Raw genomic sequence first — 13,708 nt, 5'->3', positions numbered from 1 at the left:
GCACCAAAACAAAAGTGGAAGTGAGCTTTTATTGGCAATTATTTTTTTATAGTGTTCTTCAATGCTTGGAGACCCATCGATCAGCGCGATCGGCTTCAGCGCTCAGGCAGAGCTTGACTCACGGCATTCCTAGAATCACTTAGCGATCGATCGCACAACTTCGCAGCGACATTTTTAGCTTATCGCGGCGGCTGGACTTGCCGCTTGCGATACATTTGAATACGATCGAGCGCGAGGAGAGTATTTGGAAACCCATAAAACACCCGAATCAGCGAAGATTCATCGTCCTGGGAAAGTTTTGGCCTGAAGACGAAGACGACAACAACGGTTGCCGCTCTGTTTTATGATAATCAGATAGACAAACGGATTGTTGGGAAGCGAGTGTTAATTGGCATGAGGTCCACCTTTTGGCGATAGAAATAGTTAGCGCGAGGAAAACTGGCATGTCGTGTTGCTACAGAAATCGGTCTCAAGAGTTCAAATTTATTTCATTCGGTGACACGACGCAAATTGGTTCCATCGGGAAGACCGCAAACGAAATCGAAATTCTAATGCAAGAAAGATTTCGACGGGCGAGCTTGTTTCATTATGCAAACATCATACGACGTGGGCGTCATTAAAATATTTTATTGTAGCTGACATATTCGCGCACGGGCTGGTTTCGGCCAGTTCTCGAGCGTAGAGGCTGCCTTGAGCTTGAGGTGGTTGCGGTGAATCTCGAAAGTGGATCTGAACAAAATAACCGATAAGGCACGGTTGACGGCTGGCGGTAATTCCGAACAGTAATAGGAATTGATTTCATTATATTTAATGACTTAATGGTGACAAGATCGAACATCGTTGGAAACCTTGGAAAAGGTCAGCTCGATTCGATGGTGCTCGACTGGGTGGGGAATTGTGGATTGGCTTATCACGCAAGAGAATCTGAGAAGACTTACACTGTTAATAGTTACGGATTCAACAACACAACTTTGGAAATTTTTACTTCATGCTCAATGATCAATTGAGTTGAGCTGTCAAATTTTAAACCAATCTGTCGCTACAGGGGATTAAGAACAAAATTGTGAAGTGTGCTTCAGTACATTCGAATTACATAGACTGCCTGATGTTGATACATTAGATGCTATGCTACTAATTATGGGAAATTACTAAAAAGTTTAATGGTGACTCTACATTGAAATTCTTAACACTTTCGCGTTTCGACTTCAATAAACTGGTTTTGTTTACTTTGGCAGAACTCGAGAATTCGAAAACGGAAAACTCGCCATGGCGGATAAAAACATGCGTGTAGGTATCTTTCTTCGTTTTATTTATCAATTCCTGCTCAGTTCTCGCGATAAAATTGTTGAAGTAGATCTCACGCTTCAGGTTTGCCCAGATGTCCTCGATGGAACTTAACTTGGGGACGTTGGGCGGGCTCGCCCACTTGGGTACCACATCGATATTCAGCCACATCTTCTCCAACGATCGCTTCGAGTAATAGGCCGACGCCAGATCCGGCCAAAACACAGAATCTTCGGTCTTATGGTATTTCTTCTTTCTCTCTCCAGCATTCTTTGGAGCTTCTTGTCGCTCAGGGTCGTAGATCGTCTGGAACCGGGATTTCTTTAGACGCTCTGATTGTTTTCCAATAGTGCCAAGATGTTGTAGATGCCGGAACAGGCGTATCCGGTGTCCACGAACTGCCGCACAATGTCCGTTTTCACACGACGGGGTACCATTCTTTGATCGCGCACACTTCTGAACGGAGTAGCTTCATTGTTTTCGACATCACGGTTAGAGTTCGACTGACAGCAAAAAGCAAAGCCTTGGTGCTACATTCCGATTCGGAACTTGACCTTCTGTTTATTATACACAGACTTCGCAGCCAACTGTTAAGTGTACAGGAAAACGCTACGATATTACTGATACTAACAGTCTCTCCCGAGCCGAGACTCGAACCTACGACGACTAGCTTGATAGGCCAGCATCGTACCTCGAGACCATCTGGGAGAGTTCGACTGAGAATACTGTCAATTTTTTTCTGCTGACTCATGGGTTACTATGATTGATGCTGTATGGGTAGTTTCGTCAGTGCGTGTGAAGGTAAACCCATGAAAAATCGGCAATTTTTGTCCTTTTTTTAACCACAAACGTCAATGTCAAATTTAAACAAAAATATAAAGATAACTAACAAAAATATAAAGATAACTTGTGCTTCAATGCACAAACGTAGGCTTGCCGTGGTACCATGGTGGGTGTAAAGATTTATTTCTTCCATAGCCATAGTATATAACACACAACAAACGTACAAATAACATACACAATAATCCATGAAAATTTCACAAACAGCCACATACACCTGTCATACAAATACCAATACCCACATGAATTGCCCATAAATGCATAACAGTCCCATGTAATTTCTCATCACTTTTTGCTTAAACCTCAAAAACTTCTTCACATACCCGGTGCTCTCAAAAAATCACAAGAAAAAGCTTTTTGTTGCTAAATTGATAGTGAACCCGGGTCCATAATAGGAAAAAAGGTCCATTATGCGCACATTAAGATCGGTAACAGTTATTGATGTTTGGAATTAAAAATTGAACTAAACCAGAGAATTCTTCATTACATTAGGTTAAAGACTTCATATTTGAACCAAATATAAGAATACTGCTTCGAAAATATAAAGAATTCGAGCCGTTTACGTCTAAATTATGCAATACACCTACTAAGGGGTCCATTACTAGCATATGAACCCTACGTTGATATTCGATCTTCCAACTTTTCCGCAATTTTCACGGAGTAATAAGAAAATGGTAAAATTATCATGTTATACAAATCTTGTATATTTTAGCTTTCCAACGGTATACTAACTATTGAAATCGGAATAGTTGTTTGAGCGCTATTAGCATCTAAAATCTTCCATTCCGCCAACCAAAAACGTTACATGTTCAATCCTGTTTTCACAGAATGTACCTTAGTATAGTAAATAAAGACGTAGTCCCACGTCAAAGAAAGGAGATTTCAACCGAAAAATATTTTTGACATGAGATGTTTAACTTTCTGAGCATTTTTGGAGCGAACTATTCGCTCTCCCTCTATCTATCCTCTCTATTCTCATTCTCCTTTCTCTACCCCTCCCTTCTCTCTATCTATTTTTTCTATCTCTTTCTCCCTTTTCTTTTCCCTTTCTTTCTCTTTCTATTCCTGTTTCCTTTTCTTCTTCTCTTTCTCTTATTGTTTTTTTTTCTTTTATTTTTCTTTGTCTATATTTTTTTTTCATTCTAATCAATAGTAATAAAATGAATCGCAAAGAGCATAACGGGGCCAAAATTTCTGTTAGAGTCTACGCCTATAGTAAATCAATTAGGAATGTAAACAATTACATATATTCAAAAAAATGTTCAGATTTTTTTATTTTATGTGCACTCATCACTGCGACCAGAGATAGAACATGTATTTGAATTTTGAAAAGTAGTCGCTGAATCGAGAAATTCTCATCATATGCAAACTATAAATAGATAACACTGGTAAACACATGTTTTTCCCTAGAGCTCAAATTGGCAAAATTAAAGATTATGTTTGGTGCCCCTAGCAAAGATAACTTTTTCAGAGTTCACTCACTGTACGGTATTTCTGCATACACTAGGAGCCTCAAAATTCACAGGAACGATTAAAAAACTATAATCTTTTCAATTTATCTAATTTAATCGACCATTTCGATGTAGGACTACGTCTTACCGCACTACATCGAGTTATATTCTGCGGAAACTAAAACCTAGGTGTAACGTCGGAATGAAATATTTTAAACGGTGATATTGATGTAACCACACAATGGATCAAAATAAACAATATGTTGTTTAGTTAATAAAAAGACGGACAATTTTGTGATTCTTCCGTTATCATTATACCTTCATTGTTAAACAGTGAAAAATGATGAAAAGTTTCAAGGTCGAATTTCCATGAACAACGTACCAATCACATGCGAGCATGCCTGACACAGACTTCACGAGACATCAACAGCCTGCTGAGATCCGCTTTATATCAGTGGCAAAAAATATTGACAGAATCTTCCCGCCCCAATAGGTCAACTAATGTTTGCTTTCATGAGCCTATTTTGACTAGACTATTTTGATGTCTTGAATGTGAAGCTTTTTCGTAAATTAGTAATAATATTACTAAAACTGATGTCTTCAAGGAAAACATGCTGACACAGGCAACAGTACTGCACCGAACCATGTATGAATAGAGGGCTGGTTGGTTGTCGCCAGTGCAGTAGAACTCGAATTTCATTTGTGTGCAGCAAAGCCAAGTGAGGACTACATTGCCGCTGTCGATGCAATTTTGTACAGTTGGTTTAATTTTTTGAAACACGACTTATTTTTGAGGAGCTATAGAAAAATGCCGTCTTTGGAAGGTATTGATGATTACAAATATTTTTAGAATCAAAACAGTTTGTTTGGTCGGTGTGACGTCTTCGGTAAAGTTGTAGATAATAATTTTGTCTTTCCAAAAAATACACACTCTGGAAAAAATTATTATTATTTGTTTTGAAAAAGAGTCAAGAGAAAAATTAAAAACTATTCATCTAAAATAGCTCATATTTCAAAAAGAAAATCGAAAGACATAGTTTTGAGAGAAGTAATGAATCATGTTTGTTACCATAATTAAAACTGACAATACATGCTACTTCTTCATATATATTTTAATGGAGAAATCAGGCACAGAAATAACAGCAGGCTTTTAACTCTTGTCGAATCAACGTAAATGTAAGTCAGGATGAAACGTTGCACACTGTTTCCAAAACTGCAAAAACATAATCGAAATCATTTTGACCCAAAAAAATGATTTTGTAGCCATAGTGTCTTCAAAACAACTGTTCAATCAATTGTTCTCAATTTTATAGAAGTTTTTGTGAATAACTCACTTAAAAGTGAGAAACAAATTGAAGTTTTCTCATGTTTGCATATAAAAATATGGTTCTTGCCGAATAATGTAATATTCGCTTCTCTTTTTTAGATGAATCAATCGCAAAATTACAGCTTCTGTAAAATGAACCCTAATTCTCACTAATTAGAAGCCGCTGGGCTGGTAACCTGAAATATAGCATTTCTTATGTAAAATTGGTCAACAAATCGATTGGTGATGGTTTCATTTTGGGTAGAGCACGGGAGATGGTCTATTTTGCCCCTTTTCACACAATTTTGCATATTTTTGGAAATATAGGCCCTTTCCCGTGCCCCGCACAGATAGAAAACATCACCAATCGATTTATTGACCAATTTTGCATAGGAGATGAGCAATTCTCGCTGAAACCAGGCCACTAGGTACACAAGGTCTTTCAAATTTGATATAAATGCACATATTAGTTAGGAGTAGAGAAAAAATGATTATGCCATTTTTGTTCGATTGAATTTGTTGACCCCTCGGTCACCAAGGGGTGAAATAGTTTCTAGAAAAGTAGAAATTTTAACAATTCTTGATGTTTTATTTGAGCTATATCTCTGAAAATCGTTTTGGAACCTACTACAAGTAGCACTTTTCTGTAAAGAGGAATGATAGGGCTTTCATTTGGAGTGATCAGAATTTTGGCCGCCATATTGAATTTGGCCGCCATCTTGGATTATATTAGAAAAATTCGTTTTTGACCCTGTTCGCAACTACCGAGCATTGGAAAGCTGAGAAAAAATGCTATAAGGTGCAAGAAAAAAATTAGGTGAGCATCAGTGTTAACCTACCAATTGAACGTATTTTCCGAAAGAAGTTTCAAAATATTCAATGCATTCCACACAATCAACGTAGTAGCCATATGTAGAAACTCTTCCCTGCAGTGTTATTTTTTGAAATGTGATAAATTTCAGGATATTTATGAGTTCAGTAATAAATTGGTAAACAAAACTAAAAAAAAATCGATTCGAAATTGAGTGCAGGTTAAGAATCAGTATCAACTAGTTCGAAAGAGCTGTTTATTTGAAGAGTCCGTAGACACTTTTAGTAGTTCATTGAAATAATGCTTAGCTCATTTTCTGTCCCTAAGGTAAATTAACATAAGTAAAATGAATCTTATTAAGACTATCTCGTATTGCACTTTAAAATCCACAGAATTACCAGTCTTAAACCGAATGAAGCCAGTGTGTATGCAGATTTTGCAGATTTTTTAGGGTGACAATTCCAAATGAGATGCAATCTCACTATTATACATAGCAAATTGTCATTATTCATCCGATCTACTACTGTGCCGAAAGGGTTTGACATCACAAAACATTGATCCTCCATTTTGGACGATATTCCTGTACTTGTCTATTGTTACTTCACCATATTGTTTTATTTTTTTAAGATAATTTTAAGATTTTTTTAAGAAATAAATATAACTTTACCCATAACCCGTTTATGAAAAACGATTTTCACATGTACGTAGAGTAAAATTTCCATACCGTAATCAATACTAAACAATATTCAATATTCTCCGAGGATTAAAATTACCCACAAAAAAGAACAGAAATAAATATTAATAAAAAAAATTAATATCTAACATACTCGTGTTGCATATATTTTTCTCACTAATCTCAATGCAAACAGTATGGGCGTCCTAGTTGCATAATTAACTGATCACGATATATATGTATATGGATATAGTAGGGTTATAACATGTGCATCCACTTGGTCTCAGCATATGGCTACCACGTTGATTGCGTGGAATGCATTGAATATTTTGAAACTTCGTTCGGAAAATACGTTCAATTGGTAGGTTAACACTGATGCTCACCTAATTTTTTTCTTGCATCTCATAGCATTTTTCCTCAGCTTTCCAATGCTGGTCTCAGATCGAAAATCGGTAGTTGCGAACAGGGTCAAAATCGATTTTTTCTAATATAATCCAAGATGGCGGCCAAATTCGAGATGGCGGCCAAAATTCTGATCACTCCAAATGAAAGCCCTATCATTCCTCTTTACAGAAAAGTGCTACTTGTAGTAGGTTCCATAACGATTTTCAGAGATATAGCTCAAATAAAACATCAAGAATTGTTAAAATTTCCACTTTTCTAGAAACTATTTCACCCCTTGGTGACCGAGGGGTCAACAAATTCGATCAAACAAAAATGGCATAATCATTTTTCTCTATTCCTAACTAATATGTGCATTTATATCAAATTCGAAAGACCTTGTGCACGTAGTGACCTGGTTTCAGCGAGAATTGCTCAAATGCTTTTTTTCAGGTGGCCAACCCAGCGGCTTCCAATTAGTAAGAATTTCGGTTCAATTTTTCCCAGTGTGCAGTGGTTTAATCCCCTCTCTACCATGGTTACTCTAGAGCACCATAAGTTTAGATGCGAAAAGTCTTTCGAAATATTTACCAATGCTATTCAAAATGCATGGATATATTATTGAACAGTATACCGATTGTTCAAGAACATATTTATGTATTTTGAGTAGGATTACTAAATATTTCTGAAGACTTTTTGTATCTTAACCTATGGTACTCTAGAGTAACCATGGTAAAGAGAGGGTTAATGTTGACACAGTTAGCCACTCAAACCAATATATACACCATCAAGTTACTGCTATTGCTGCTTAACGTTAAATTCACTGTCACTGATTTTCTCTTTTTCGAATTTTTGCAAATGCCGATAGGGTTGGAGTGAAGTAACTTCATTAGTGACACGCAACACAGCACAGTGCATCATTATAAAATTGCTTAAATTGTCGATGACAGTCAATGTGAAGCCAAGCCGGTTTGTCTCCGTCTCTCTCTCTCTCTATCCGCAAAACATCAATCATGTGAGAATGGTATTTCGGTTTGCAGGTCCGTGTCGCCTCAGTCTTGTGTCTTGTGCCTCGTTTCGCCGTGCGGGTTCACTGTTGACACTTTTACGATCCCATTTAATCCCTCCCGCAGCTCCCCCGCTCTCACGACGGAGGCACACCATGCATGCCACCAGTCGGTCAATCAGTTAATTTGGAAAACTTGCCGCCGATCATCCCGGGCTCATCTTTCGATGTCAAAACAAACCATAATCAGAGCCAGCGTGTGGTCCTGACGATGAGGTGGACAACAGTGGGATTTACAGTTTGAGCTGTTTAGAAAAAAAAACATACAAAAAGCTTAGCTAGAAATGTTGACATTATTTTTAAAGTTGTTGCAAAAATAATTGTTCCTGGAAGACGACTGCAGTTTTTTTTGTGAATGTTTTTTCTAGATAAAAACTTTTTCACATGAAGAGGATATTTATATTGTTATAATGACTCCAATTCAATGAAATGCAATGTTTAAACAATATCATCGCTTTCATTGTGATTCCAACAGAGAAACCCACGGTCCTCGGATTTCTCCTTTGAAGTCCAATCATCAAGCTCATTTCGGGCGCACACAATGGAGAAATAACAAAAACAAATACATATCACAAAAATCTACCAAACATTCCGTTGGCCCATCTCCGACTTCGCTTGCAATTGTCCATAACATTTATCACACCGTTGTTAATTAGGACCCGCCAGACGGCCACTGGCCGCGTTTACACGCCCCTATTCGACAGCCCGGCCCTGCTGATGTTATGAAAATATGTCCAACATTTTGATTAACTTATTCCATTTTCGCTTTCCATTCGGCTTTGTTACACTTTTTCACTCCTCCTGTTGCACCAGCTTCAGCACCAGTCCGGGACCAGGCGGGAATCTTCGATCACAAAAATCCTTTCGCCGTTAAAATTTACCTTTCAAATTTCCAGCTTCTTATTCGGCTTCGTTTTCACGACTTAACTAACCGATATGTTTTTGTTTTCTCTTTTCTTTTCCTTTTCGTTCCAGATGGACACATGGTCAACACCAACTGCTCACAAGGACACTTTCGCAAGGCGCTCTGCTGCAAGATGGGAAAAGAGTTCGAGTTTTTTCTGGACAGTGCCAAAAGGTAATTTTTTTGTTCTCATCTAAAACAACTATAAAAACTTGAAGTGTAGGGAACTGATTGGGCCAGAAACTTTATTTCCAACAATGTTGGTGGTTCGATGTTAACTATGCAATTTTTGTTTAACATATTAGCCAATCACGTTAGGCGCTCGAGAGCACTAGGATTATTAAAACTATATACTAATCCGCCTTCTTCGAAATTGCATCCATAAATCCAGTGACCCGGTTGAGACACCGCCTCTCCCGTACGTTGCAAGTTGTTCAATTAAAACACGAACGGAAGCCGTAATCGCCTCATATTTTTTCCACCATCGTTACGAGATCGCCGATCCAGAAAGCGTCCATCGGTGCCATAAATTCTAATTACCCCCGCAACACCGTCGACATCTGGCTGACTGTTTATCGAACTTAATCGACACTGCGAAGCCTTCCGTCGTCGCCCTGGAAATCACCACTAATCTGTTTTAACTCTCTGGCCAGCAGAATGGCCACAAGAATTTAATTAACCCTTCTCGGCCATTGACTTTCGTAGTGCTCGACTTGCCACTCCAGTTTCCGATGTGCAAATAACTCTTTGTAAGGGGAAAATTATCATAAAAAAAATGTTTGGAAACAATCTTGTGAAAAATGTACCATCGTTATTCACCTTCCCCGCTATACTAGGAAGGAAGCCTCAGCTTTTACCGAGCGAGGCAAAGGCGAAGTAAAGATTTGCATAACACCGCGTTGGCGCGTAAAGTTACACGCCCCGCTACTCTACGCTTTAGCTCCAATGTTGATGCACACTGTAGGTTCTACATACGCGCTACCAGTTGTTCATTCAAATATTTTATTATTCTCTAGATTGGATTTAATTAAACCTTTTCGGTATTACCAAGTGGCAGTGCTGCCCTGAAGCGAACCAGAGCAAAAGTGTATCGATCAGCAAGGGCCGAGCCGGAATGATCCGATTCAAGAAAAATATTTTCATTTCGATATCTAGACATTTATTGATATTACCCTCGCTCTCGGGGAGGCCAACTATACGGTGTTGCGTTGCGGCTGCTAAGTGACTTCGTTACTCCGGTTTACCGTTGGTAATCGTAAAAGTTCCCGACCGACAGCAATAGCAGCATCAGCAGCTCCGGTGTCCTCGGAACGGGAGACGCCAAAGTACTCGACTGCGGTTAGTTGGACTTTCTAATGCGGATATTTACTGCTGTGCGAGCAACGAGACCGTAAAACTGGCAGTTTGACAGTTTTATTAGATTTTGGGCAATCGGGGCCGTGGTCGCAATTAGATTGAAACTTGTTGCGGATCACCAAATTGGATTGCTTGGGGGGGGGGGGGGGGTGTTTGAAGAAATTATTCAATGAATGCAACTAGACCGGTATTTTGTTGTTTCGTTCGAACAAACTTATATTGATCTGTGTATGAGAAGTTACATTCAATTTACAAAATAGGTGCAACTTATACCATATGTGTGATGATTTCCCGAAATCAATATAAATCAATCAATATAAATGACACTCCACTATTTTCGAAAATGCTTAAATTTCTTTTTTTTTCTCAGCTTTACCATTTTTAACAAATATATTTTTGACTCCTTCACAATATTTCAAGATATTTAAAACACGGATTTGAACATTTTAGACAATGTTTTATAAATAAACAACAACTTTTCGACACATTTTCGAAACTTTCCAGATACATTTCTGATACATTTATTTTTAGATAGTTTTGACACATTTTTAACATACTCTTTAGTACACTTTTCAAACATTTTTGACACATTTCCCAAATAATCGTCGTACTTGGGATACTTTTCGACTCATTTCTGCGGTTCATTTATATCACATCTTTTAAACATTTTCGACTTATTTTTGATTTATTTTTGACAGATTTGTTGTCATTTCGTTTTCGTGAATCACGACTAATTTGTGAAAAGGGTTTATGTACAAAAGGTATCAATGATTACCAATATTTTTAGGGCCAGAACGGTTTGCCTCATCGGTGTGACGTCTTGAGCAAATTTTTAGATGATAATTTTGTCTTTCCAAAAAAATTATACACCCTAGAAAAAAAAATTTAATACAAAAATTAAAATTAAATTATTTGAAAGAGCCCATTTTTTATTAATTTCGTTTATTTTCTATAAAAATTACAGAAGGTCTCAAATGTTGATAAATGTCTGATTATGGAGAAATGAGAAAAAAAGTAAAATCCTCCAAAAAAAAGAAAAAAAAATTATCTACAACTTTGACGAAGACACTATACCGATCGAATAAACCGTTATTATTAATCGCCACTCCGAAAATGTTCCTCAAGTTAGCTTTCTCGTTAGCACAAAGATCAAACAAATCAAATTTACTGAGTCGAGTGCTTATTAACGGTTAAATTATTTCCAGATCCTAATCCTCCTCCTCTCTACAATTTTTCTGAAGACATCATACCAATAAAACAAACCGTTAAAATTTTATTTATTTCTTATTTTAGAATATTCGTTTTTCTCTATCTTTGAAAATAACCGAATTGGATTGAAACAACAGCTTTTTTGTTATATTTTTTTATTTAAATTTCTGCGTCAAAACCGTCAGTCATCGAACGACTTCTAAGGCTATTTAATACAAACAATTTGCAATGCTGACATTTTAAATATCTCAATTCTACGCAAAGTTATCGATGGGTTTTATAAACAATATACCTTTTTCATTTTTTTGCCATTTAGGGACAACCATTGAAAATGTCTCTTGATCTCAATGCCCATTAAAAAAAATTAAATGCGAAAAAAAAATTCAAACAGATGTTTTTTATATACATGAGTGAATTCAATCTGACTATGTGACAACAATTGTGATAATTTTATTTTTTGCATTGATATATTTTTCTTCAAACAAGAAATAATTACCTGTAATTTGATTCAAATAGATCGAATCGATCAACTGGTTCAAAAGTTATGAATTTTTGAGTTGTGCAGGTTTTTAATGAAAATGACCACATGTCAATTTTGTGACGTTTTATTGGTTATTCGTTCTGTAAAGCGGCTACGAACCAATCACGGGTGCTGTGTTCTTCTACTATGACGCAAACAGTTCCGACATCTTTAAGAAAAATTAATTTCGAAATTCAGAACTATTTTCGTAAAAATGCTATATCTCGAGATTGGCTCATATTACCACGGGGTGGTAAGTGTTTCTCACGTAAAATTTTCTGAGAAACACAATGAAATCATCCAATTTAAAATAAAATTAGCTGCATTAGCCGAAAAATGCGAATTTAGTTTCAAAATACAAAAATAATCTATCTGGCAGCACTTCCGGTCAAAAATAATATTTTTTCTGGATTCCTTGGTTTATTTTCTTACGTCTATAAATTGTAAAAAAAAATAATTACGAAGTTTACAACTTTTTTCGTAAAAATGTTATATCTCGAGATTGGTTCATGTTACCTCGGGATGATAGTTGTTTCTTATGTGAAATTTTCCAAGGAACATGATGAAATTATCGAATTTGAATAAAAATGGCTGCATTTGCCGAAAAATGTAAATTTAGTTTTCAAATACAAAAATAATTCATCTGGCAACACTTCCGGTCAAAACTTTTATTTTTTCTGGATTCCTTGGTTTATTATCTCCAAAAATCATCTATCAGTATTTTTCGGACATCTTACGTCTATGAATTGTAAGAAAAAGAAAAAAGAGATTATGAACAAAAAATGTGTGACTGCAATAAACAGGGGGGTCCCACAGAGCGGGGGGTATTCCAATCGACACCTAATTTGGGATTTCTCCAAAGTGACAGTAGATGAATAATTCCTCCAACTTTGAGCAAAATCTGTGACGGTCGCGTCCAAGTTTGTGCTTTTTCGTGATCACCTCGTATGGAATGACCCATATATAATTTTAGACTAGTTTTTATATGGTAGCATTTTTTTTCTATTTCGAATATGACATCTAAAACTGGTATATCGTATGGTAAAGTTCATAAAATACGTAACGTTTTTGGAGGAAGAGAAAGGAGGGGCTATCAAACAAAGAGTTGAAACCTATGGATCCATAGATCATTCATGAAATAAAAAATTATGAATAAAAAAAATTTAAAAATTTAAAAGTACTTTTCAACACATTTTGGTGACATATTTTTAAACATGTTCAAACCATTTTTGAAAAAAAAATCGAGAAGAATGGAAGGCATTTCAAAAAATATAAAGTCGTCATTTTTATTTCGCCACGGTGCCTAATATTCTACACTCGACAATTTCTATAAAATGTATCCAAATAATCCGCTATCTCCAGGAAATATGAAATTATCTCAGATTCCAAAAAGGTTAAAAATTCTCGATTAAACATTGTGTGAGTGAGCATTGATCATTTTTTCGCGATGCTCTGGAGTGAAACAAATGTTATGTGACACTCAGCGATAATTATTTATGGGAAAAGTCAAGAGAAATCTAACCAAAGTTTATTTTACGATCAATTTTACTATTTGAATTGAATTTTAAAAACTTTTTTAAATATCCATAATTCGAACACAGTCATCGAAAGATTAATTTAATTAATTTCACTAATGCTTAACTTTGCTCTGCTACTTAGTTACTATACCGGTTAAATAAAGCAAGTCTAGTTTTTTCTTCAATTCCTCTCGTATTAAATATTCAAATTGACATACCTACTTTGTAAAACAGCAAACCTGTTCACCGTCGAGCAGATCAATTCAGCCGCGACTTATAGGAGCTTGTAGAGTAGTAGCGTGAACAATTTGTGCCGTTCATAATACCCCTCTTGATAATTTACGCACCCCAGATCCAAGTGGATCTCGTTCTGCCAACCGGATCGCACAC

The 13,708-nt window shown here is 36.5% G+C and overlaps 1 protein-coding gene across 1 annotated transcript in view; it reads left to right on the top strand.

The window, feature by feature from the left end:
* Positions 1–13,708, top strand: part of LOC129724966 (fringe glycosyltransferase) — a 252,940-nt gene that overhangs the window by 110,236 nt on the left and 128,996 nt on the right. The window contains exon 4 of the mRNA XM_055680283.1: positions 8,788–8,890. Coding sequence (XP_055536258.1) covers positions 8,788–8,890 — 103 coding nt within the window. The remainder of the gene's footprint in view (positions 1–8,787; positions 8,891–13,708) is intronic.

The sequence above is a fragment of the Wyeomyia smithii genome, chromosome 2 (genome assembly GCF_029784165.1).
Source record: "Wyeomyia smithii strain HCP4-BCI-WySm-NY-G18 chromosome 2, ASM2978416v1, whole genome shotgun sequence".
Taxonomy (NCBI): domain Eukaryota; kingdom Metazoa; phylum Arthropoda; class Insecta; order Diptera; family Culicidae; genus Wyeomyia; species Wyeomyia smithii.
Note: the sequence above shows the minus strand (reverse complement) of the source record. Positions and strands in the feature narration are given on the sequence as shown.